At 54.5% G+C, this 25,141-nt stretch overlaps 1 protein-coding gene across 1 annotated transcript in view; it reads right to left on the bottom strand.

The window, feature by feature from the left end:
- Positions 1–25,141, bottom strand: part of HSPG2 (heparan sulfate proteoglycan 2) — a 96,914-nt gene that overhangs the window by 33,586 nt on the left and 38,187 nt on the right. Inside the window, exons 23-48 of the mRNA XM_058161011.1 lie at positions 24,906–24,970; positions 23,984–24,124; positions 23,671–23,853; positions 22,814–22,993; positions 21,978–22,096; positions 21,728–21,839; positions 20,939–21,052; positions 20,605–20,732; positions 20,436–20,522; positions 20,221–20,270; positions 19,609–19,688; positions 19,207–19,347; positions 18,648–18,839; positions 10,437–10,529; positions 10,052–10,132; positions 9,151–9,381; positions 8,950–9,063; positions 7,242–7,369; positions 7,069–7,155; positions 6,922–6,980; positions 6,601–6,774; positions 5,524–5,634; positions 5,239–5,339; positions 3,724–3,904; positions 3,356–3,415; positions 1,899–2,021 (exon numbers count right to left, since the gene is read on the bottom strand). Of these exons, the coding sequence (XP_058016994.1) occupies positions 1,899–2,021; positions 3,356–3,415; positions 3,724–3,904; positions 5,239–5,339; positions 5,524–5,634; positions 6,601–6,774; positions 6,922–6,980; positions 7,069–7,155; positions 7,242–7,369; positions 8,950–9,063; positions 9,151–9,381; positions 10,052–10,132; positions 10,437–10,529; positions 18,648–18,839; positions 19,207–19,347; positions 19,609–19,688; positions 20,221–20,270; positions 20,436–20,522; positions 20,605–20,732; positions 20,939–21,052; positions 21,728–21,839; positions 21,978–22,096; positions 22,814–22,993; positions 23,671–23,853; positions 23,984–24,124; positions 24,906–24,970 (3,135 nt within the window). The remainder of the gene's footprint in view (positions 1–1,898; positions 2,022–3,355; positions 3,416–3,723; positions 3,905–5,238; positions 5,340–5,523; positions 5,635–6,600; positions 6,775–6,921; positions 6,981–7,068; positions 7,156–7,241; positions 7,370–8,949; positions 9,064–9,150; positions 9,382–10,051; positions 10,133–10,436; positions 10,530–18,647; positions 18,840–19,206; positions 19,348–19,608; positions 19,689–20,220; positions 20,271–20,435; positions 20,523–20,604; positions 20,733–20,938; positions 21,053–21,727; positions 21,840–21,977; positions 22,097–22,813; positions 22,994–23,670; positions 23,854–23,983; positions 24,125–24,905; positions 24,971–25,141) is intronic.

Here is a 25,141-nt window from a genome sequence, read left to right as displayed (position 1 = left end):
CCACAAGACTCTCTGAATCTTATTTCACTTGTATTTTGTATTTGTAACTTGTATTTAAGTTACAGCTAAAGCAGGGGTCCCACACCCATGGGCCGCGGCCCACTACCGGGCCTTGAGCTGTTCGGAACTGGGCTGTGAAATAGCAATAGCACTTAGACTTACATATCGCTTCCTAGTGCTTACAGCCCTCTCTAAGCGGTTTCCAGAGTCAGCCTCTTGCCCCCAACAATCTGGGTCCTCATTTTACCCACCTCGGAAGGATGGAAGGCTGAGTCAACCAGGAGCCTAGTGAGATTCGAACTGCCAAACGTATGGCAGTCAGCAGAAGTAGCCTGCAGTACCACACTCTAACCACTGTGCCACCTCGGCTCTCTAAAGTGATGAGTGAGTGTGCATGCATTCCCCACTTGTGCGAGCAGCGGGCGAGCCCGTGCATGAATGCACCATTTGTGCGAGCGGCCGGGTAAATGGAGCTGCATGCCCATGTGCTGGCCCACTGCTCGCGTGGAACCCTCCCCACTCCTCCCTCCCATGACGGTCCCAAAGCTGGAAAGGTCGAGGAACTCTTGAACTAAAGCAGTTACTCCACTCAGAGCCATTATGAGCAAATAACTTCCTTTAGTTATTGATTTTGTCTATAACGGCTAACAGGAAAAGCGAAGCGCAGCTCTGGACACGCGTGCTAGTCGTTGAACGTCATCCAGCGGTGAAATCCAGCTGGATCTATCCGGCTCGTGCAAGCAGGTAGTGCCGGCAGTGGGAGGCTCCGCCCACCCGCTGGGACATCATTACAGCCCGTTTTTTACCCTTTGCGCATGCGCAGAAGGCTCTGCACGTGTGTAAAAGAGGCACATGCATGCGTAGTGTGCGTGCGCTCCCGCATACTCCCGCTCCCCATCTGGTAGCAAAGGTAAGTGTATTTCACCAATGACATCATCCGTTTATGGGAGGCACCGAGAACGCTTTCGCTCGACAGAAGGTGGGGGAAACAGTTTTACTGTAGGCCACTGGGGGTTCCTCTGCCGCATTCAACGGCTCTGGCTGAATTCTCTTTGCAAGTGATTAAGTCCCAAAGGTGGTTTTTCAAGAGGCAACTGGACTTCCTTGTTTTTCTTTGAAGATGTCAACGGAAGAAGCTTCTGGGATGAGAAGCGAAACCTCTTCAAAGGAAAAAAACCAGAAAATCCAGTTGGCTCTTGAAAAGAGTTGAAGAAGCTTCTGGGATGAGAAGCGAAACCTCTTCAGAGGAAAAAAACCAGAAAGTCCAGTTGCTTCTTGAAAAGAGTTGAAGAAGCTTCTGGGATGAGAAGCGAAACCTCTTCAGAGGAAAAAAACCCAGAAAATCCAGTTGCTTCTTGAAAAGAGTTGAAGAAGCTTCTGGGATGAGAAGCGAAACCTCTTCAGAGGGAAAAAAACCAGAAAGTCCAGTTGCTTCTTGAAAAGAGTTGAAGAAGCTTCTGGGATGAGAAGCGAAACCTCTTCAGAGGAAAAAAACCCCCAGAAAGTCCAGTTGCCTCTTGAAAAGAGTTGAAGAAGCTTCTGGGATGAGAAGCGAAACCTCTTCAGAGGAAAAAACCAGAAAATCCAGTTGTGTGTGTGTGTGTGTGTGTGTGTGTGTGTGTGTGCATATGTGCGTGTGTGTGTAAAAAGTTGATCTCAGGTCAACCCCTGACAGGACTACACAGACCTGTCCTTGTTTGGCGTCCAGGCTCAACCCAGAAGTGGGTTTTTTTCCACGGTTGCCTTCGGGACGCTTTCGCAACCGCCCGATTTCCAGCCGAGGGTTTTTGAGGCCTCTTAAAAGTTGCCCATCTCGTCTGAGCCTTCCCGGTTGCCAAGCCGAGGTCAGCCAGACCGGCTGTTCCTGAAGGGTCTTCCAGAGCAATTTCAGGGCTTACCGATCCACTCCACGGTCGGCTCTGGGCTTCCGGTCACGATGCAGCGAAACTCAGCTGGTTGACCTGGCTGGACGCTCAGCTGCGAGGGTTCAATGGTGGCTGTGGGCTGGACAGCAGCGGCAGCTGCAGGAGGAAGCAGGTTCGGCTTGGTCAGAGTTGGGGAGGCGGGTTTGGAGTGGAGGGGGGGGGCTGGAACGGCGCCCATAAGGATTCCAGAGCCAGGACTGAAATCCTTGGCAAGGCCCGAGATCCCTGCTGGAAGAAATGGCCCAGCACATTGCGCGCATGCAGGCAAGAGAATGTGAGGCATGCACGGACAGAAACATGACCAGAACAACAGGGCCTGGGAGTGTGGTGGGGAGGAGCGGAGGGGGGGATGGATGCAGATGGGAGAATCTGCCTGCCTTTCGCTTTGTTGGCCTGTGAGGCAGAAGGGCAACTCAGCATCCCAGAGAATGGAGCGGGTGGCAGAGGAAGGAAGAAGAGGAGGGAGAAGGAGGAAGAGGATGGAAGAAGAGACGGAGGGAAGAGAAGGAGGAGGAGGAAGAGGAAGAAGAGGGAGGAGGAGGAAGAGGAAGATGGAAGAAGGGAGGAGGAAGAGGAAAGAAAAGAGGAGGCGGGAGGAGGAGGAAGAGGAGGGGAAGAGAAAAGGGAGGGAAGAAGAGAAGGGGGAGGAAGAGGAGGACGGAAGAGAAGGAGGGAGAAGGAGGAGGAAGTGGAAGGAGGGAAGAAGAGGAGGGAGGAGGAGGGAGGAGGAGGAAGAGAAGGAGGAGGAGGAAGAAGGGAAGGAGAGAGGAGGAAGAGGAGGAGGAAAGAGGAGGAGGGAGGAGGAGGAAGGAGGAGGGGAAGAGGAAGGAGGAGGAGGAAGAAGAGGAGGAGGAGGAAGAGGAGGAGGAGAAGGAGGAGGAGAAGGAGGAGGAGGAGGAAGAAAAAGTGGAAAAGGAGGAGGAGGGAGGAGGAAGAGAAGGAGGAGGAGGAAGGAAGAGGGGAAGGAGGGAGGAGGAAGAGGAGGAGGAAGGAAAAAGAGGAGGGGGGAGGAGGAGGAAGAGGAGGGGGAAGAGGAAGAGAAGGGAAGAAGAGGAAGAGAAGGAGGAGGAGGAGGAGGAGGAGGAGGAAGAGAGGAGGAGGAGGAGGAGGAGGAGGAAGAGGAAGAGGAAAAGGAGAAGGAGGAGGAGGAAGAGAAGGAGGAGGAGGAAGGAAGAAGGGAAGGAGGGAGGAAAAAGAGAAGGAGGAAAAGGAGGAGGAGGGAGGAGGAAAGAGGAAGAGGAAAGGAGGAAGAGGAGGATGAAAGAAGGGAAGGAGGGAGGAAGAGGAGGAGGACGGAAGAAGAGGAGGAGCAAGGAGGAGGAGGAAAGAGGAGGAGGAAGAGAAGGCCAAACAGCACCAGCCAACGGGCAAAGAAGTGTTTCAGTGAGGGGAGGGGGGTGGACAGGCACCTGCAGGCCAAACCGACTTACAAGGTCTGTGGCCTTCCACCATTTCTACGGGACCATAGAACATCTGGGTCTTCGATGGAGCTGAAAACAGGGTTGGGGGAGAGGGGGTGGCGTGTGAAAAAGTGGCCGCGTGATGATGAGCTGCCTCAAGCAGGAGCCTTGCGAGCCCAGGAGCCGTCTTAAAAGACCGGCCTCCCGTTCCCACACACCCCTCCCGCCCTGTGGATGAGAGCGGAAGCGTGTCTTTGCGTGAGCCTGTGAGGAAGCTGCCGGTCCTGGGGCTGGCGGCCCGGACCCAGTGTAGCGCTCGGCGGGAGATGTGGGCTGCTGGGCCAAGTTGGAGGTGTTTTTTCCTGCCCAGCCGGCAGGCGCGAGAGCCGAAGCCCCACCTTGCACATAGAGGGTGGCCGTCCCCTCGTCCATGTCAAACATGTTGGAGCCGGTGCAGATGTAGATGCCGGCGTCCTCAGGCTGCACGTTCCGGATGGTCAGGATACCGTTGAAGTCCATGGCGCGGCTGGGCAGCTTCCCGTTGTTCTGCCGCGTCCACACCAGCGTGTAAGCGGGAGACTGCAGGAGAAGGCAGGAGGTGGACGGGTGAGAGAAAGGGGTGGGGGGAGGAGAGGCAGAAAAGGATCCAAATGCACCCACCCTGCCTGATTCGGGAAAGGGTGGGACATCCAGGGGGAAACTCAGTATGCTGAGCTGAGAGGCAACCACGCTCGTTCTCACCAGTGGTGGGATGCAGCCGGTGCTGTCCGGTTCGAGTGAACCGGTAGTGACCACTGCAGGAGGTTCCACCCAGCCGCTTGGATGTAATGTGTGAGCAACAGCGCATGCGTGGAACACGCACGCTCACATTTGCGAACTGGTAGGGAAGGTAAGTGAATCCTATCTCTGGTTCTCACGCTTTTCCTGTGCACTGCTGCGGCTCTGCAGGTCTCAACAGGCCCCCTGGGACCCCACCAGGTGTACTTCTGCCTGCCATTTGCTCACCAGCAAAACAAACCAGGGCTGCCCCCAGACCCCTTTCTCCCCTCTCCCCCCACCCGCCCCAAAGACTCACCTTGCTCCTGGCTGTGCAGAGGAAGGTGACGTCGCTGCCCGGTTTCACGTTCTGCACCTTCTGCTCTTCCACCGTCACGGAGATAGCCTTGCTGGGGCCTTCTGCGCTGGCCGAGAGAAGCTGGTCAGCCTTGCCCAGCTGGTCCTGGCCTGTCTCTCTCTCTCTTTCACCAGGGAATGAGGGAGCCGGCCCTCGTCAGCTCTGCCCGGGGATCGGGGTATGTGTCCCCTGACACGCCTCCCTGAGCTCGGCAGCCCAGTTTCCGAGTGGAAGATTCCGTCTCACCTGTGACGACCACCTCGCTGCGGCTGGAGTTGGTGAAATGGGGGTTTCGGCAGGTGCAGACATAGACGCCGGCCTCTGGGGGCCGGATGCTAGCAAAGTGCAGCTCGATGCCTGCAGGGGATTCAGGAAAGACAGGGTCAGAAACCAGCCGGCTGCTTTGCCTACAAGCAGCGGTCCCTGACCTCTGGGCCGCAACCCACTAATGGGCCTTGAGCTGTTTGCAACCAGGCAGGCGGCGGCACACAATCCCACCTCTGCGAATGGCGGGTGAGCGCCTGCACACGTGCTCCATTCGCATGACTGGATGGGCGCAGATGCACACCATTCATGTAAATGGTGCACACGCTCACATTTGCGAACTGGTAGGGAAGGTAAGTGAATCCTATCTCTGGTTCTCATGCTTTTCCTGTGCACTGCTGCGGCTCTGCAGGTCTCAACAGGCCCCCTGGGACCCCACCAGGTGGACTTCTGCCTGCCATTTGCTCACCAGCAGAACAAACCAGGGCTGCCCCAGACCCTTTCTCCCTCTCCCCCACCCGCCCCAAAGACTCACCTTGCTCCTGGCTGTGCAGAGGAAGGTGACGTCACTGCCCGGTTTCACGTTCTGCACCTTCTGCTCTTCCACCGTCACGGAGATAGCCTTGCTGGGGCCTTCTGCGCTGGCCGAGAGAAGCTGGTCAGCCTTGCCCAGCTGGTCCTGGCCTGTCTCTCTCTCTCTTTCACCAGGGAATGAGGGAGCCGGCCCTCGTCAGCTCTGCCCGGGGATCGGGGTATGTGTCCCCTGACACGCCTCCCTGAGCTCGGCAGCCCAGTTTCCGAGTGGAAGATTCCGTCTCACCTGTGACGACCACCTCGCTGCGGCTGGAGTTGGTGAAATGGGGGTTTCGGCAGGTGCAGACATAGACGCCGGCCTCTGAGGGCCGGATGCTAGCAAAGTGCAGCTCGATGCCTGCAGGGGATTCAGGAAAGACAGGGTCAGAAACCAGCCGGCTGCTTTGCCTACAAGCAGCGGTCCCTGACCTCTGGGCCGCAACCCACTAATGGGCCTTGAGCTGTTTGCAACCAGGCAGGCGGCGGCACACAATCCCACCTCTACGAGTGGCGGGTGAGCGCCTGCACACGTGCTCCATTCGCATGACTGGATGGGCGCAGATGCACACCATTCATGTAAATGGTGCACACGCTCACGGCTTGCGCAGAACCAGCCCCTCTCCTTCCCTCACTGGCCCAAAGCCAGAAAGATTGGGGAACTCTGGTCTACAGAACAGGTTGCCGTTTGTCTCCCCACCTCATCTCTGTTGAAATCTAGAGAACTAGCTTCCTTTTAAGGCTAGGGCACAGAGCGCCTGCTCGCCCTGAAGAAGGCCCCAGCTCAGGGGTAAAATACTACCGGTTCGGGCCGGTTCGCCTGAACCAGTAGTAAAAAATGCTACAGTTTCACCTGAATCAGTAGTAAAAAAATGCTTAAAAAACTAAGAAAAAAGGTTCCGACGATTGCGTGGCACAGCTGATTGTTGGAACTTTTTTTTAAAACTTTTTTTAGTTAAAAAATCCTAAATAAAGAGAAAAAAAGAGGTGGCCATGGCCACCCAGTCACATGACCCCCTCAAGCCACGCCCACAGAACCGATAGGGAAAATTTTTGAATTTCACCACTGCCCCAGCTGAACCACGGCCACTCTAGGACGCTCTGGGGAAGCTTCCCACTTCAGAACCAGGAGCGTAGCCGAAAATGCGGCAACACTCGGCCGAGAGAAGGAAGCAAGGACACCGTGAAGGATCCTCTCTGGCCAAGCGCCAATTCCTTTGACTGCAAAAACATGACTCCCTGTCCAGGTCACTGTCCCTCCCCTTCTGGGTCTCCCCACCCCCACCCGCTTTGCAATCTGCCTAGCTGGGGGATAGCACAGACTTACCTTGCTCTCTGCGCTGGGCAGTACTTGGCACAGGGCGTCCGTCTTCCCGCGACCAGTAGAAGAAATGGGGCGGCTCCCCACTGACCTGGCAACGCAGCGACACTTCGCTGCCCTGGGACACAGCTGTCCGGGCGGGATGGACTTGGACGATCAGGCGGGGCTGGTCGGGGGGTCCTGAGAAGGAGTAGGAGGCAGAGGGAGAGGCTGAGGTGAGGGGGCAGCTCAGCTCCCCCACCCCGACTGTGAAAAACAGAGCCATCAGCACCCACCACCCTTTCGTACAACGACAATTCCACAACGAGCAAGCGCATCTCTGCTCACCCGAAGGAAGACATTTCTGCCCACGAATGTTGGGGTTGCCCGTATATCCAGAGGCACATCTAGGGGGAGAACCAGAGATGCATCAGGAGGCTCTCAAGGGCTGCTGCCCCATGCCAGCTCAGCCCTTCTAGGGAAAGACCTACTCACTGTTCGCAATACTGGCCAGTGTAACCAGGTTCGCAGGCGGTGCAGCGATAGCCGCCGCCCTCCAGGCTCTCGCAAGTCTGCGAGAATCTGCCAAAAAGAAAGAAGCACCATCCTTAGCTCTGGCTGCGAGGGACTCCTGCCCACGCCCTGCCCCAAGAGGGCAAGTGGCTTACTGGTTCTCAGGATCCGGCAATGGGCAAGCGCACGGCTGGCAGTCCTCAGGAGTCCCGGCGGTGGCATCTCCGTAGTAGCCAGGGGCGCAATGTTCACAGAACTCCCCAGCCGCGTGGTGTAGGCAGTGCTGGGGAGGGAAGGAAGGGAGGAAGAAAGGGAGGGAGGGAGCGATGGAGGAAGGAAAGAAGGGAGGAAGGGAAGGGAGGAAATTATTGTGGGAAAGAAAAGGGAACGGAAATCCAGAGAAAAAGAGAGACTTAAGAAGGCTACATTGGTCAGAAACTAACTGCTGGAGAGATGGAGAGAATTCTGGAAAAGTTATCCAACATGGACAAGAAACTGGATGATTTGCAAAGAGGCCAAACGGAAATAAGAGCAGAAATTGTGACTATCCAAAAGGATTTAAAGGATACTCAACAAGTCTCAGCAGAAAACAAGCAGAAAGTGGAAGGTCTGGAGGGAGAGATGCGGGCAGTGCAGAAAAGAGAGGAGACGACAGGCAATGCTGTGCTTGGACTACAGATGGATAAAATGTCTTATTTCCTTAGGTTTCAAAATTTGGAAGAAGTGGACCAAGAAGACTTGAGAGATGTTGTGACTAAATTGTTGGGAGAATTTCTTGGGAGAGGTGTTGATTTCATGAATTGGGATGTGGATCGAGTTTATAGAGTTAATTCGCAATATGCACGCACGCATGCAGTTCCCAGAGAGGTTCATGTCAAATTTGTGAGAAGAGGCGAGATGAAATTCTTAGAAAACATAGGAGTGGGGCACTGATTTACAGGGGCAGGAGATAGCCATTCTGAGGCAGATTCCCAGACAGGTGCGTGAAAAAGAAAGAAATATTATTTTTGTCAAGCAAATTGTACCAGAAGAGTGGGCTTCAGATGGCTGATGCCAGAGGATTGATGATTTTCCGGGAGGGCATTACGAAAAAATCAGTACAATTGCGGAGGCTACGGCCTATGTGGAGGAACACAAAGCCTTCCTGGAATCAGATGACCCAGGAATTGAAGAAGGAGGTTATAGATCATGGGGCTGAGCGGCTGCAGCTGTTGCGGCCCTGGAGTTGGGTCAGGCTGAACCCAGAGTTCTGAGATCCAAAACTAGGAAGTGATAAAGATATTTGGGATTGTGTTGGTTTTCCTTATTCTCTTTTGTACGATATTCTGTTTATTCTTGACTCTTCTTTATTACGTATTTAAAATTTGCAAACTTTGCTACTTCGTGTCACCTGCTTGCCTTATGGCTGTTGTATGTGTTAAAAAATTTGAGTAAAATTCTTATTTTAGATAAGAAAAATGAAAATTTACCATACCTGATATGTATTTGTATAAACCTTTTTTGACTAATAAAAACTTTTTGAACAGAAAAAAAGAAGGCTACATTGGAAGCCAAACCTACCCACAAGTTTCCACTGCGGCTTTTTTCCAAAAGAAAATGCTCGTTTAAAAAAAAAAGCCCTGCTTGATCCAATTAATTAAGAACAGGATAAATTGGATGGACAATTCAAAACAGGCCCATTTCATCACTGCAAAAGTATCCCAACTCCCAGTTGCGTAACAGAAGTCACTTCCTCCCCCTCTGCCTCCCTCCCTCCCACCCAGCCCCACATACTCTACTCTAGACTGCCAGATTCCATGCCAAGTTTAGAGCTTTGAGCAGCCCAACCGAAGCTGCTGCAGACGGCCCGAAAGGGGGTCTCACCGAGCAAGTGCCCGTCTCAGGGTGGCAGGACTCCGAGTGCCCGTTGCATTCACACAGTGTGCAGTGCCCCAGATACAGCCCTCCGCCGGTCCGGGTGTAGCCAGTCGCGCAGTCCTGCGGGCAAGAGAAGGCAGGAAGTGGCGTCAGTCAGTGCCTCCCTGGAGGTCTCTAGGTCCCGCTGGGCCCAGCCGGTCAGCTCACCTGGCAAGAAAGGCCCTGGTATCCGGGAGGGCAGCGGCATGCCTCCACTTCCAAAGCCCGGGGCAGGCTGGTGTAGGTGGGCACTGCGGTCTCCATGCTGACGCCGGTGATGCCCGCCGAAAGCATGTCCGTGGAGTGGGTGGCCCGGATGAGGATCTCGTCCAGGTCGGCCAGGGCCATCAGCAGGTGTTCCCGCGTGGCAGGTTGCCCATCTGGTCGCTTCCAGAATTGCTGGGGAGAGAAAGGAGGCGGGGAGGCCGGCTGAGCATGTGTTCTGACCTAGGCTTCCCGAGACAGTAAAAAGCACATGATTAGTCCCAAAAACCCTCTTTTGGTTTCAACGGCTATGAATTCTGTTCATTCACAGCCCCTAATGAGTCACAAATAGTTTGTAAAGAGTCCGACAGAAGTCTGCCACAGTCCTTCGGGATAAGACTGATAAGCACCCACTTTTATCTCCCTTGACACGCTGCCAAAGACCTAATTGGCAATTAGCTTTGCAAGGCCACATGGAGCACAGAGTCAAAACGGAGCTTCAGAATTTAAACCGACCAGCACGAACAAAGTTGCTTCCTACAAAGGCTCACATGCCTTTGCTCCTCCTTTATGCCTTATGGGAGGGGCCAATCATTTCCAAGCCTTTCTCCCGAGTTGCCCCTTTTGTCTTAACTGTTCTTGCCTTCTGGCAGTTCTGCACATGTGTGTACTGGGAACAGACTCCCCCTGTTCCTCTGCCTCGCTGATGTCGACTATGCAGGCCAGGAGACAAACGTGGCACCAGCAGCTGAGCTGCTTCTGCAGCTCAGTCTGGAGGCAACAAGGGACCCACTGGGGTGTAGTGGGGTGCAGGAATGCCAGCCTGCTTGCTCCCTCCCCCACTTTGACTCTCCCTTTGCCTTACCTCCCGGAAGATCACCTCGAAAGCTTTGTGCTCGTGAGGCCGCAGCTCGGACAGATAGGCCACTAGGGTGATGTCGTTGCCCTGAAGGAGAGGAAGAGCAAGGGAGGAGCCTTCCACAGCAGCTGGGAGGGTTCCCAAGCAGAGCCCCGTTTGCCCTAGCCACTCCCCACCCATCCACCCACCCATCCACTTCCTAGGGGGCAGAGAAGCCAATTGCTAATCCCGCTTCCTTCCTCCAAGACAGGGAAGGCCAGGCGGAGTGTTTCAGAGAAGCCACTAACTAGCATAAAAGGGAAGGAGGAAATCTTGAGGGAGGGGCTCCAGCTTCCCCCTCCCCACCCCCGAAAGGCCACTTCCAGGCAGGGCGTCCCCCTCCCCAACTTACGGTAATCTGCACATCCGCATCGGGCAGCGGGGTACCTCTCCCTCCGGCCGAGTAGGATAGGGTGTAGCGGAGGCGTCCCCCATAGGAGCCCACCTGCAAGGGTAAAATGGAGACCCTCTGTTCGGTGACTCGTTCCCCCTGGCCAGGTGGGGTTTCCGGTCCCAGCCAGGACCAAGAGGAACCAGTGTTCAAAACATGCACCCCTTCGTTTTCCCTTGGAGGGAAGATTCCTGTCCAGCAGGGGTAGTATTCACCTTCGCTACCTGTTTACAAATGTGAGCGCCACCTCCGCGCATACGCAGGGCCTTCCGCACATGCGCAGAGCATCAAAAACGTGGATAAATGGGACGTGATGACATCTGGGCGGGTGGGCGGAGCCTCCCGCAGCAGCTGCTATCAATTCGCCCAAACCGGATAGAACCGGCTAAATACCACCACTGCTCTCCAGGCAGCTCAAGGCCGGGCTCCCATAACCTGCTTGGACCCAGCAGGGATTTTATCCTCTCTGCGACCCAGTGAGGTAGGCCAGGTGGAAGGCAGGCCATCTGCCACGGGTTTCCCTGCTTCTGGGCCTTTTCTCACAACCATCACGCAACCAATTGAGCTTGCACAAATCGAAAAGCCGTTAGGTGGGATTTCTCTCTGCTGGCTTAGCTCACGAGGCCTGTGAGAGCACAGGAAGCCCCCTCCCCTTAAATGTCGAGTCTCCCTCGGACCGTCTGGAGAACAAACGGTCCCTTCTAAAACTTTTCCCCAGTATTAATTCACACAAAAACATGTATAATCATTTCTGGACACCTCGTTTGAGTAAAAACTCTGGAAAAATCAACCTGAGAATTAGGGTTCAATTCTCCACATTATCCATGACGGAGAAGCGCCACACGCCAGAAGGCTCCGTGCAAGGCAGATGGTCCTCGACTTACAACCACAACCGAGCCCAACGTTTCCGTTGCTAAGCGAGGCATTTGTCCATAAGCGAGCTCTGCCCCGTTTTATGGCCTTTCTCGCCTCGGCTGTTAAAGTGAATCACCGTGGTCCTTCAGTTACGAACGCGGCAGTTCAGTGAACCTGGTTTGCGGGTCGCCACAGGGGATCGCGTGCATCCCGGGACGCTGCAACCGTCGTAACTCTGAGACAGCGGCCAACAATCTGAATTTTTAACCCCCGTGACCATGGGGAATGCCGCAACGGCCATTAAGTGTGAGAGGCGGTCGTAAGCCGCCTTTTTCGGCGATGTAACCGGTCACTAAACGAACCGTTGTAAGTCGAGAACTACCTGTAATGAACTGTTGCCACGCAGGACGGTCGTTACGAGCAAGAGAGAACCACACCATGCTGGGTCCCAGCCTCACCACCTGGGAAGGAGGGTTACCTGGTTCCCCAGGAAAGGCCTGGGCAGCTCCCAGTAGAAAGTGGCTTCAGGTAGCCTGGGAAGGCCTCGGTAGAGCAGCCAGCGCTGAGACAGAAGAGGGGAGCCGGTTCCAGTGGGCACCCCGACAACACTACCGGCACACACAAGGCCCACACCAATTCCACAGCCCAGCCCACCACCCAAGAACACGCCTCGGTTTCCCTCCACACCCACTCATGCTCCCCCAAGAAAAGGGGCTCCAGAAATTCAAGGCGGAACAAAGCACGCGCACACACCTGCCGCCATTTTAGGGAAGAAGGACTTTGGGATGGAAAACAGCCCACTCCCTCCCTCCCTCCGTTCTTTCCTTTCCTTCTCCCTTCCCTAATCTTCCCTTTTCTTTCTTTTCTTTTTCTTTCTTTCCCTTTCCTTTCTCCTTCTTCATTTTCCTTTCCTTCTCTCTTCCCTATTCCCTTCTCTTCTTCCCTTCTTTCCTTTCCTTCTCTTTTCCCTTTCTTTACTCCTTCCTTCCCTCCCCCTTTCCTTTCCTTCTCTTTCCTCCCTCCTTCCACTCTTTCCTTTCTGCATTCCTTCCATCTTCCTCCCCTTTCCTTTCCTTCTCTTCCTTCTCTTCCTTCCTCTCTTCTTTCCTCTCCTTCTCTTCCCTTTCTTTCCTCCTTCCTTCCTCCCCTTTCCTTTCCTTCTCTTTCCTCCTTCCTTCTCTTTCCTTTCTTTACTCCTTCCTTCCTCCCCTTTCCTTTCCTTCTCTTTCCTCCCTCCTTCCACTCTTTCCTTTCTGCATTCCTTCCATCTTCCTCCCCTTTCCTTTCCTTCTTCCTTCCTCTCTTCCTTCCTCTCTTCTTTCCTCTCCTTCTCTTCCCTTTCTTTCCTCCTTCCTCCCCTTTCCTTTCCTTCTCTTTCCTCCCTCCTTCCACTCTTTCCTTTCTGCATTCCTTCCATCTTCCCTCCCCCTTTCCTTTCCTTCTCTTTCCTTCCTCTCTTCTTTCCTTTCCTTCTCTCTTCCCTTTCTTTCCTCCTTCCTTCCCTCCCCGTTTCCTTTCCTTCTCTTTCCTTCCTTCCTTCCTTCCTTCCTACCCACCCATAAAAGAAAAGGCTCCACGCTTTGGATGCTTCAACATCCGTTGCCCAAAGCCTACTCCCAGCCCCACCTGCCTTGTCTGCGGGATGCCACCTAAAGCAACCCCAGCTCATGCAAGGGTACCTTTGGGGCCTCAGACCCCCAGAGTCGGTGCTTGGAAGCAGAAAGTAGGTGGTTGTTGGCATCAACAGAATGTCCTTTGGCAAGGCCACCTGCCTGGACTCCAGGGCAGAGGAGGTGCGGCCCCATCCAGCGAGAAGATGAGGAAGGAAGGAAGGAAGGAAGGAAAGAAGGAAGGAAGGAAGGAGAGAAGAAGGAAGCGACAGAGGAAGGAGGGAGGGAGGGAGCAACAAGAAGGAGGGTGGGAGGGAGGGAAGGAGGGAGCAACAGAGGAAGGAGGGAGGGAGCAACAAGAAGGAGGGTGGGAGGGAGGGAAGGAGGGAGCAACAGAGGAAGGAGGGAGGGAGGGAGAAAGGAAGGAAGGAGGGAGGGAGGGAGGGAGCAACAGAGGAAGGAGGGAGCGAGCGAGCAACAGGAAGGAGGGAGGGAGGGAGGAAGGAAGGAAAGGAAGGAAGGAAGGAAGGAAGGAAGGAAGGAAGGAAGGAGGAAAAAGGGAAGAAGGGAATGACAGAGAAAGGAGGGAGGGAGCAAAAGAGGACGGAAGGAGGGGGGAGGGAAGGAAGGAAGGAAGGAAGGAAAAGAAGACATGTTTTGATCCACCCAGGAAGGAAGGAAGGAAGGAAGGAAGGGGAAAAAAACGTTTTGATCCACCCAGGCTGGCAACTCAGTTAAAAGGAAGGGAAGGATGAGTTTGGGGTCAACTGCCCCAGAGGGAGGCAGAAAGGCATAGCTGCCCTGGGGAAAGAAGGGGTTGCCAGCCCCCCACCCCTTTCCGGCCAGAGGTCAAGGTAGAAGAGGTGTACCTGGGGGACTGAGCCAGGAGGGGCGGCCAGAGAAGGAGGGAGAAGTGAAGACCTGCCTGGGGGAGCAGCCAAGCGAGGAGGTTGCAAAGAGCCTCTGCGGGCCACAGAGGGTCTCCGCAGTTTGGCAGGTGGGGGGGACTTGGGGGGGCTGCCTTCTGCTGCAATGCGGGAAAGCATCTCCCAGATGTCGGCATCCTGCCTCAGCTGGGTTTCCCGGGCCTGATGGTGGAGCAGAGAAAAAAAAGGGAAAGAAAGGGAGAGAAAGAGAAGAGAAGAGAAAAAAAGAGAAAAGGCAAGAAAGGGAAGTCAAGTCAAGTCAAGTTGTGAAGAGAAGAGAAGAGAAGAGGCAAAGCAAGGCAAAGCAAGGCAAGGCAAGAGAGAGAAGTCAAGCCAAGTCAAGTCAAGAGAAGAGAAGAGAAAAGAAGAGAAGAGAAAAGGCAAGGCAAGAGAGAGAAGTCAAGCCAAGTCAATTTGTGAAGAGAAGAGAAGAGAAAAGAAAAGAAAAAAGAGAAAAGGCAAGAGAGAAAAGAGGCAAGTCAGGAGAGGAGAGGAGAGGAGAAGAGAAGAGGACAAGGCAAGGCAAGAGAAGAGAAGAGAGAAGAGACAAGGCAAGGCAAGGCAAGGCAAGACAAGACAGAGAAGTCAAGTCAAGTCAAGAGAAGAGAAGAGAAGAGAAGAGAGAAGAGACAAGGCAAGGCAAGGCAAGGCAAGACAGAGAAGTCAAGTCAAGTCAAGTCAAGTCAAGAGAAGAGAAGAGAAGAGAAGAGAGAAGAGACAAGGCAAGGCAAGGCAAGACAAGACAGAGAAGTCAAGTCAAGTCAAGTCAAGTCAAGAGAAGAGAAGAGAGAAGAGACAAGGCAAGGCAAGGCAAGGCAAGACAGAGAAGTCAAGTCAAGTCAAGTCAAGTCAAGAGAAGAGAAGAGACAAGGCAAGGCAAGGCAAGGCAAGGCAAGACAGAGAAGTCAAGTCAAGTCAAGTCAAGTCAAGTCAAGTCAAGAGAAGAGAAGAGAAGAGAAGAGAAGAGAAGAGAAGAGAAGAGAGAAGAGACAAGGCAAGGCAAGGCAAGACAAGACAGAGAAGTCAAGTCAAGTCAAGTCAAGTCAAGTCAAGAGAAGAGACAAGGTAAGGCAAGGCAAGGCAAGACAGAGAAGTCAAGTCAAGTCAAGTCAAGAGAAGAGAAGAGAGAAGAGGCAAGGCAAGGCAAGGCAAGACAAGACAGAGAAGTCAAGTCAAGTCAAGTCAAGAGAAGAGAAGAGAAGAGAAGAGAAGAGAAGAGAGAAGAGACAAGGCAAGGCAAGGCAAGGCAAGACAGAGAAGTCAAGTCAAGTCAAGTCAAGAGAAGAGAAGAGAAGAGAAGAGAAGAGAAGAGAGAAGAGACAAGGCAAGGCAAGGCAAGGCAAGACAAGACAGAAGTCAAGTCAAGTAAGTCAAGTCAAGTCAAGTCAAGGCAAGGCAAGGCAAGGCAAGGCAAGGCAAGGCAAGGCAAGGCAAGGCAAGGCAAGACAGAGAAGTCAAGTCAAGTCAAGTCAAGTCAAGTCAAGTCAAGTCAAGTCAAGTCAAGTCAAGTCAAGTCAAGTCAAGAGAAGAGAAGAGAAGAGAAGAGAAGAGAAGAGAGAAGAGACAAGGCAAGGCAAGGCAAGGCAAGACAAGACAGAAGTCAAGTCAAGTAAGTCAAGTCAAGTCAAGTCAAGTCAAGTCAAGAGAAGAGAAGAGAAGAGAAGAGAAGAGAAGAGAGAAGAGACAAGGCAAGGCAAGGCAAGGCAAGACAAGACAGAAGTCAAGTCAAGTAAGTCAAGTCAAGTCAAGTCAAGTCAAGGCAAGGCAAGGCAAGGCAAGGCAAGGCAAGGCAAGACAGAGAAGTCAAGTCAAGTCAAGTCAAGTCAAGTCAAGTCAAGTCAAGAGAAGAGAAGAGAAGAGAAGAGAAGAGAAGAGAAGAGAAGAGAAGAGAAGAGAAGAGAAGGCGAGGCTGGCAGATTTCCAATGTTCCTCAGGCCCTTCCCAAATCCGCAAGAGCCGACAGGCTCAGAGCTGATTCCACACTGTCCAGGCAGGGATGTCCTGCCTCACCCATGGCACGGCCTGGAGCCAGAGAGGCCCCGCAGCTCTCATACGGGCCTGTTACCTGAGCAGCTCGCCTGCCCCTGCTCTGGAGGGCCAGAGGGCCGGGGATCCGCCCCGCAGCCACCTCCTTCCTCAGCTGCTCCTCTGAGAGAGACGTGGAGTTCTGCCGGGAGGGAGGCAGGCTGGTGAGAGCCATGCCAGCTGCCCTTCCAAAGCCGTCAGCCCCCCACCAAAAGTCACCCTTTGTCCCTGGGGAAGCTCAAGAACACAACAGGGAGGCCAGCTGCCCGACTGCGGTGGGCACGGCGAGCCACAAACAAGAGGAGCCGCCACACAAGGACGGACGGACCCCAAGCGCTGAGAAAGCACAGCCCCACTGACAGCTGCCGCCCCCCCAGGATCTCAGCCCCACAAGCACCCTGGTCTTCTGCCTCCCCCAGCAAATTTGGAAGGACGCCGGTGCCAAAAAAGAATAGAGCAAGACAGGTCTGGGTCCTTGTGTTTCCTCAGCCAAGCAGCAAAAAGGTTTAGGAGCTGCCCCACGCTCTCTGGGGCTCCTGGATGGGCCTGGGTCAGCGTACCTTGTGGGCACGACGCATCCGGGCATAATAGGTCTCCCCCTGGCAAGCGGGTCAGGCAGGAAAGAAGGAAGAACACGCAGGAAAGAGAAACAAGAGAAGTCAAGTAGAGCCATCTCCCCATTGCCTTCCCCACAGACGCTGGCCTCGGTCTTGGGGTGGGGCGGGGGAGGCACAAAAAGTCCCCCCCCAACGTGCCACTCCCTGACCCTCATGAGCAGCTCTGCCCACTGTGGAGCCAAAGGGGAGAAAAGATATTGATGTTGCGACGATTCGAGGATTTTAGGGAAGGTGGGTATAAAAAGTGAAATGCTACCAGTTCGCACCAGTTCGGGCGAACCGGTAGCGGCGGTTTGTGGTTCGGAGAACAGGTAGCGGTGGCAGCGCGAGGCTCCACCACCCGTCAATCGTTACTTCCTGGTTTTAACCAGGAAGTAACCTGTTTTTTACCCTCTGCGCATGCGCAGAAGGGTTTGCGCATGCGCAGAGGGTCCAAGCGCACACATGACACACGCGTGGACTTCCAAACTGGTAGGGAAGGTAAGTAGATTTCATCCCTGATATAAATGTATTTATAGATATATAAATACATTTAGGATATATACAGCAGTGGCCAAAATTGTCGAAATCTTTTGGGGAAAGTGTATTTTTTGAGGTTTGATGGCTAATAACACCACTTTTTCTTTCGGAGTTTCAAGATAATCCTATTCCACTGCTGGAATGGCCTGGGAATAGCCCAGACCTTCACCCAATTGGAAATCCAATTGGAAAAAATAGGGTTTTTAAACATGGATTTTATTGGGGTTTATTTTATATTTTGTATTGTATTTTAAATTTAGGCCATATTGAATAAGTTTTTTAAATAGTGTTTTTATTGTAATATATTGTATTATTTTATCTGCCTGTCCACCGCCCTGACTCCTTCGGGAGAAGGGCGGTATAAAAATTAAATTATTATTATTATTATTATTATCTATGGAGCCGACTAAAGAAACTGGTTCAGTCAGAAGCGACCCAGCAATAAAACCCAGTTAATAGAATCAATCCTTCGATCTTGGTTTCACATTAGAACAACTGCAGAACTCAAAGACTTGGTTCTCTCCATAGGAAGACGTTGTAAGGCCGTCATTCATGCTAAAGGTTACCCAACCAAGTATTAACTGACATGGGGATCACTTTTGTACATCTTGTTTTTTTCTACGTGTTTCACTTTTCTTCTTCATACCGTAACTGCTATTCTAACAGCAAACCCTTCATAAAAGTGATTGCATTACATTCTTGATTAAATTATCTTTTCGTTGATATATAATTTTAGGGTACTACTCCCCCCCAAAAAAGTGGTGTTATTAGCTAGTGTTAGAAAATACACTTTTCCCAAAAAGGTTTCCACAATTTTGGCCACGACTGTATATAGCAGTGATGGCTAAACTTTTTGCCATCGTTCGCCAAAAGCAGGGGGAGCGGGGTCGTGTGCGCACGTGCCCACACCCATAATTCAATGAACCCCGCGTCCCCCCCACGCTTCCGCTTTTGGTGCACGATGGCACGGTGGGCCCAGTAGGCCCATTTTTCACCCTCCCCAGCCTCCAAAGACTTTCTTGGAGCCTGGGGAGGGCAAAAACGGCCTTCCCCCAAACCCCCCTCCCCGGAGGCCCTCTGGAGGCTGGAAACGGTCCATTTCCCGACTTTCGGTGGGACCGGAAGGCCCGAAAATCAGCTGGCACGGTGCAGCTGATCTAGGGTGATGGCTCGCGTGCCCACAGATATGGCTCCACGTGCCATCTGTGGCATGCATGCCATAGGTTCACCATCACGGGTATATAGGATGTATAGAGGCACATTGGTCGGAGGGGGAGGGCTGAATGCCAGTCGAGGGGAAGGAAGATCGCATGCCATTTGCTCCTATTCTCAGTTCAGACATGGGTTCCGGAATCTACCTGCACCATCACACTGACTGGAGAGAGGAACATAAAATTGTCGGCGTTCCCTGGAGGAAAACTCAAGAGATTTCCTGTGGCACACACACACACTACACCTGCCCCCCATGGAACAGAAGTTCCTGAACTGAGCCAGCCTCCTCTATGGGGCATCCTCCCTGTGCACAGCCCCCTCCATCCTGGCAAGACCCCACCTCCCCAAAGCTCCTAGAGATGTCCTGTAGGGTGCCGGGTTAGCCCCGCCCTCCCATCCCGGACTCACCTTGTCTCCCAGGTAGGCGTCTGGTAGCTGCCAGTAATAAGACTCCTGGCTCAGCTCCTCAAATTGGTCGTAGGAGAGCTGAGGGCCCTCGGGCGACATCTCCACTGTAAAGCCAGCCGGGAGGCGGACGCTGCGCTGCCGGTTGACCAGCGCGAAGCCCTGGAAGTCGCCGGGATGGAAGGAGGTGCTGACCTGCGGGAGGGTGTAGGGGGGATGGCAGAATTGGCTGAGGAAAAGCCCGTCAGAAGACTTCTGGTACCCCTCCCCCCGCAGGAGGGAAGCCCCGACCCCTTACCACAGGGGTGTCAAACTTAAGGCCCGGCGGGCGGTATCCAGCCCACGGGGTACTTAGGCCCTCCCGAGCTCCGTTTTCACTGCCAGAGGGTTGCAGGAGGCCGTGGCGGCCGAAAACGGAGCTCGGGACCCATTTTCTCTGGCAAAGCACTCGGGCACCCGACAGGCGTTATGTCAAGCTGGCCACGCCCACCTGGCCACACACACACACGTGGTCAAATACGATCCTCAATGAAATCGAGTTTGACACCCCCCCACGCCTTACCACGTCCCGGTAGTAGGATGAGCTGGTGCATAGCTGGGTGACCCCCATGCAGAAACAGGGCAGGCAGCCGAGGGGGTTCTCCGCACTCAGATGGAAGTGATGAGGCCGGCAGCTGTCGCAGGAGAGGCCCTCCACGTGGTCCTGGAAGGAGGCAGAGGAGGCTGGTGGGGAGCAGGAAGAGACACGTACACACACACACACACACACACACACACACACCACACTTTCTGGGTGGAGAGGCAGGGGCCAAACTAAGGAAGCCCAGCTGGAGCATGGCCGGAGACCTGGGGGAGGGGGGTCGGTCAAGGGAGGTGGGGCAAGAGGGAGAGCAGGCTAAAGGGAGTGAGGAGGTGGAGTGGAAGGCGCAATATCCCCTCCCTCTGCCCTCCTCCCTTTTCCTACCTTACACTGGCATTGCCTGCTGGCATCACAGCGGCTGCTGATGCTGCCATGTGGGTTGCAACGGCATCCGGAGCTGGAATCTGGAAGGAGGCGGAGAGAAAAGGGGCTGTGGTCTGGTGCGCACTCTGGAAGGTCCTTTCCCACCTCCTCCCCGCTTTCCACACACCCCTTCTGTGCCATCCTTAAAGTCTTTCTTTCTTTCTTTCTTTCTTTCTTTCTTTCTTTCTTTCTTTCTTTCTTTCTTTCTTTCTTTCTTTCTTTCCCTTCCTCTCTTTTTCTTTTCTTTCTTCCCTCCTTTTTCTCTCCCACCCCCTTTCTCTTCTTCCTTCTTTTTCTTCCTTCCTTCCTTTTTTCTCTCCCCTCCCCTTTCTCTCAATCCTTCCTTTCTTTTCTTTTTTCTTCCTTCCTTCCTTCCCTTTTCTCTCGCCCTCCCCCCTTCTCTCTCTCTCCTTCCTTTTCCTCTCTCTTCCCCCCTCGCCTCCCGCTTCCTTCCTCCCTCTCTCTCTCTTTTTCTTTCTATGCCAGTTCTGATTCCACCCTGCCAGGGGAAGCGTCCCCTCCCTACATGGCCAACTCCCCATCACCCACCTGTCCTCCTTCCTCCGAACTCACCTGTGCAGGGCTGACCCTGGCTAGGGTTCCCAATGTAGCCTGGAGCGCACCTGGGCCAAGAGAACATGCTCAGTTAAGAAAAGAAGCGGAAACTGGAACCAAACCAGTCCCAGCTGAAAGTCAACAGGCAGTCCCGTTGGGACCTCCCTGATGCCAGCAGAGGACTCAAATGAGTCCAGGCCCCGAGCTCTCTCTCTCTCTCTCAGCCTGCCTACCTTTCACACTGGCGCCCGATGTAACCGGGGGCACAGGAGTCGCAGGTTGGCTCTCCGTCGGCGTCCACAAAGCAGGTCCCGGATTCTCTGCAGGGGCGAAAGAAGAGGAAGGTCAAAGGGTCCCTGGTGGTGAGGAATGGCCTGCCGACCGGTCACAGGTTCTACCTACTGGATGGCTGAGGACGGTCCGTGGCAGGGGCACGGCTGGCAGTCTCTGGGCGTCCCGTGTTGGGCATCTCCGTAGAATCCAGCCCGGCAGCGTTCACAGTGGAACCCTTCCGTGTGGTGCTGGCAGCCCTGGAAGCAGAGGGAAGCCGTGGGTCAGCCACGAGGGCCAGGGCTGGCGGAAGTTTCCCAGGCACCTCCTCAGCACCGAGAACGTCCTTCTAGGAACGGCTGCTGGTCTGGGGAGGTCCGAGCAGTCCAGGACCCTACTTGCGCTGCCGGGAGGGTGGGGGGAGGGGGCACCCTCTCCTCCTGCTCCCAGCCTGTGGCCTGCCCACCTGGCATTCTCCCGTCTCCACGTCGCACTCGGTTGCATGCCTGTTGCAACTGCATGGCTCGCAGGTGCCCAGGTAGAGGCCGCTGGTGCTGCGGGTGTACCCAACGTCACAATCCTGCAACAGAGGCGGGAAGGGGAAGCTCAACAGCAACAGAGGGGAAGGCGATCAGCTTGGCTCTCGGGCTGCCCCACTGTTCTGACCTAGGCGTTGCCCCAAACCACGAAGCAGACTCCTTATCCCGACAAAAATCCCTTTTTATTAAGTTACTGTGAGTTTCTCTCATTCACATTCAGCGAAGTCTTTCAAGGGTGAAATTTACAGTCACAGACCTTATCTGGTCTTGGAGAGCGACTGAAACCAATTAAGCGAACTGATTGTCTCCTGCAAACTCCGCTCCCCTTTCTTCCCTCTGGGAGGGGCCATTCATCGTCCACCTGTGGCTTTACTCCTGAGTCGACCCTTGTTCTTTAGCTGTTCCCTTCGTCTGGCAACTCTGCACATGTGCGCACTGGGAACAGAGTCCAGCTGTTCGTCTGCCTAACTGATGTCTGATTCCAAAGGCAGCTGATAACTGGCATAGGGCTCGGGCCCCCTCTCTGCCTCTGATGCAGAGCACTCGTCAGAGCCTTCCCCAGACTCCAGGACTGGCCCAACCTCCTCACTGTCCAAATCTGCTACCAGCTCCACTTGCGGGCCACAACACCCGCTTGCTGGGTGCTTTCTCCACACAGCCTCGAGAACCCTCCACCAGGCTCAGGGAACAATGCCCACTCCCCACCAGCTACTCACTTGGCAGGACGGCCCTCGGTAGCCGGGCGGGCAAATGCACTCCTCAACCTCTGGGGCTGGGCTCAGGCCTGTGGTGTGTGGTACCGCTACATCCATGTGGATGGCAGAGATCCTGTTGGAGGAAACCAAGTTAAGACCAAGGGCTCCTGCCTGGAGAAAGGCAAGAATGACCGATGAGCCCACCCACCCAGAAACCCCTTGGCTTCCTTCCTGTCCGCATAGTTCAGGGCCTCCTTTATTCCCCTCCTACCTGGTCTCGGAAGGTCGCTCGGCGTAGGAGGCCCGGATCATGAAAACATCTATGTCAGCCAATGCCATCAGGAGGTGCTGCCGGGTGGCGTTCTGCCCATCGGCACGGCGCCAGGCTTGCTAAAAGAGAAGGTGTGTGTGGGTGTCTGCGGGCGTGTGGTTGCTGCCTTTTGTCCACCAGACCTCCCCTCAAGGTGGGGAAATGAGAACCACTAAACACACAAACACAAACACACACACAGCCTCCCTTTTGCACAGACGGTCCCCCATCTGTGTGGCAGCAGCAGCTGCTGCGGCTGAATTGCCTCTGTGGCTAGGCAGGTAAACCAAAGGCCCAGGTAGAATAAGGGCTACTTTCTGACAGGATAGGTCAGTGATGGCTAAACTTTTTGTTCTCGCGTGCTGAAAGCGTGCACATCCCCATAATGCAATGTGTGTGCGACAACCCCCCGGACCTCACCCCCTGCGCATGCATGCACCCCCCCACTCCCCCGCCCCCCTGTGCATGTGCACGCGACCCCCAAGCCCCCACTGCAGCCCATTTTTGGTCCCAGGAGGCTGCAAGGAGGCCTGCTAGGCCCAAAACGGTGCCCCCACGTGTTTCCTCCACCCCGTGCATGTGCGCATGCCCCCCTGCCCCCTGTGCATGTGCATATGATCCCCCCCGTGCATGTGTGCATCTTCCGCATGCGCCCCACCCCCCATGCAAGCGCGGCAGAGACTCGAAAATCAGATGGAGCTGAGCTGGGCGACGGCTCGCATGTTCGCAGAGAGTGCCGTGCGTGCCACCGGTGGGACGTGCGCCACAGGTTCGGCATCACGGGGCTAGGTTCTCACCTCCCGGAAGGGCACCACGAAGGTGGTCGGCTCCCCAGGCATAGGGGTGCTTGCAGCCACGTGTTCCAGGAAAATGCCGTTTCCCTGGATCAGAACGTCGGCCCGGCCGCGCAGCAGAGGGGAGCCAGGGAAGGCATCGTGGCTGATGGTGTAGCGCAGTTCTCCTCCGTACGAGGTCACCTGGGGACGGAGCAGAGATCAGGCTCAGCGCTGGGTCCCCTCAAACTCTTCCACCAGGGGAAGCCCCAGGATTGAAATCTGTACAGGTAGCCTTCTGGTTATGACCCCCCCCAGCAGGGCCCCAAATTTATGTTGCTAAACGAAACAATTCCTCAAGCGGGTTTTGCCCCGATTTACGGCCCTTTCTTGCCAGCGTTGTTCAGTGAATCGCTACAGCTGTTCAGCGAGTCACACAGCTGTTCGGTGAATCTGGCAGATTCCCCGTGGACTCCGCTTGTCACAAAAAGGGGATCGCGTGACCCCGGGGAATGCTGCGACGGTCATAAATAGGAGTCAGTTGCCAAGCATCTGAATTTCGATCACGGAGGGTGTTGCAACGGTCACAATGCGAAAATCGGTCATAAGTCCCTTTTTTTCCCCCAGCGCCGTTGTAACTCCAAACGGTCACTAAATGAACTGTTGTAAAGTCGAGGACTGCCTGTGTTTATTTTTATTATGAAACTTACTTGATGCCTATCTTGTAACCAACAACTCTGGGCATCTGTAGAAGCCGTTTAAGAACATCTACTTTTTTGGTGGGGGGGAACAGCCTGGGAGTCAGTCAACACAGGCAGGCCCCACTCTCCATCTGAACCACCCCCCCTGTTCCGACCTTCTCATCCCCCCCGCCAAAGCACCTTATCTCCCCTGAAGCGCTCAGGCAGCACCCAGTAGTAGACGTCCCGTGGTAGAATGTGGAAGGAAGAGAAGGTGAGCTCCGAGCCCTCCGTAAAACGGATCCCCTCGCTGACAGTCCGGGTGTTGGCGGAATTGGCGAGGCTGAACTGCCCTCTCTGGGCATCCTCGTGAACCAGATGCACCTAGAGCCAGAAGCGAAGGGGGGGTGGGTGGGTGGGTGTCGATTGCAGACAGGGCCTTGGAGTTGCGCCTTCCTGGGGGTGGCCATACCCATCCACCGCCTCCTTGAAGGAGTCGGCCCGAGGGTTCTACCTGATCTCTGTTCCAAGAGGAGCTGGCGCACTGGCGTGAGACCCCCATGCAGAAGCAGCGGAGGCAACCCTCGGGGTTCCCGTGGCTCAAGTGGAAGCTGCCCGTGGCGCACTCATTGCAGGATGGCCCCTGGACGTTGGGCTGGTGAGAGAGAGGAGAAGGAGTTCACACAGGGTGCCAAAACAGTGGCCGGTTCTGTAAACGGCCTCCACCCTAAACCCCGGCTGCCAAACGGGGATGGCTGAGGTCATCCAACCACCTTAAGCCAAGCAGCCCACTTGTTGGCTTCCAGCCAGCCTTTCCATCCCCTGGACCCTCTGCCAAACAGATCCTCGGATTTGCATTCTGCAGGGCCCAAACACTTTCTAGTATTTTCATCTCACGCCCTCATTCAGATGTTCGAAAGGAAAACAAGGGCGCTGAGGTCAGGATTTGCTCGGCACAATTCTTTCCGGAGCGTGGACTGGTGTGTCCCTGCACCAGTGGTGGGATCCTTCCGGTTTAACAACTCGGTTGGTGATTGCGTGTTTTGTGCGTGTCTGTGCCAGACTTGTGCTGCTCGCGCGTGCGCAGTTCAACAAAAAAAATCACCTTCTGTGTTAGTGCTAGGGAATTAAATCTGGTCTAGCTGATCGTCGGAACTATCCGGTTCGCTCGAACCGGTAGAATCCCACCCCTGGCTTGCATGTATACACACAGAGAGTCCCCCCTAATTTGGAATGTCAGCATCTAAAGTCCAAATCAGAAGCCTTCCTTTTCATTTGGCTGAGCCCCAGACCTCTTCACTGTTCCAGAGGTACCAATTTCTTGGGGAAGAGCTGGGTTTTGAAACAGGTGTGTGTGTGTATACGCGCATGTGTGTGTGCTTGCAAACTGCCTCTTTTCCTAAGGTGGTGCTCCACCCCCAGTGCCATCAGCTTACCTTGCAGCGGCAGCCCCCATTCGAGGCCTTCCTGCCCCCTCGCTCGTCGCAGGCGACCTCCTCCGCTATAGAGAGACAAGCGAATAGAGGAGAGCGCCTCCTTCAGGCCCAGCCTCGTTTCACACTACCCATCTCTGGGATGTGAGGCTGGCTGTGGAGGATGGGGAAGCCAAGGAGCTGGCCTCTGGGAGAGGGGTTTTGCTTTGAGATGGAGCTCCCAAGAAAAAGCCCCACAC

The sequence above is a fragment of the Ahaetulla prasina genome, chromosome 18 (assembly GCF_028640845.1).
Source record: "Ahaetulla prasina isolate Xishuangbanna chromosome 18, ASM2864084v1, whole genome shotgun sequence".
NCBI lineage: Eukaryota > Metazoa > Chordata > Lepidosauria > Squamata > Colubridae > Ahaetulla > Ahaetulla prasina.
This window is presented reverse-complemented; position numbering and strand designations above follow the sequence as displayed.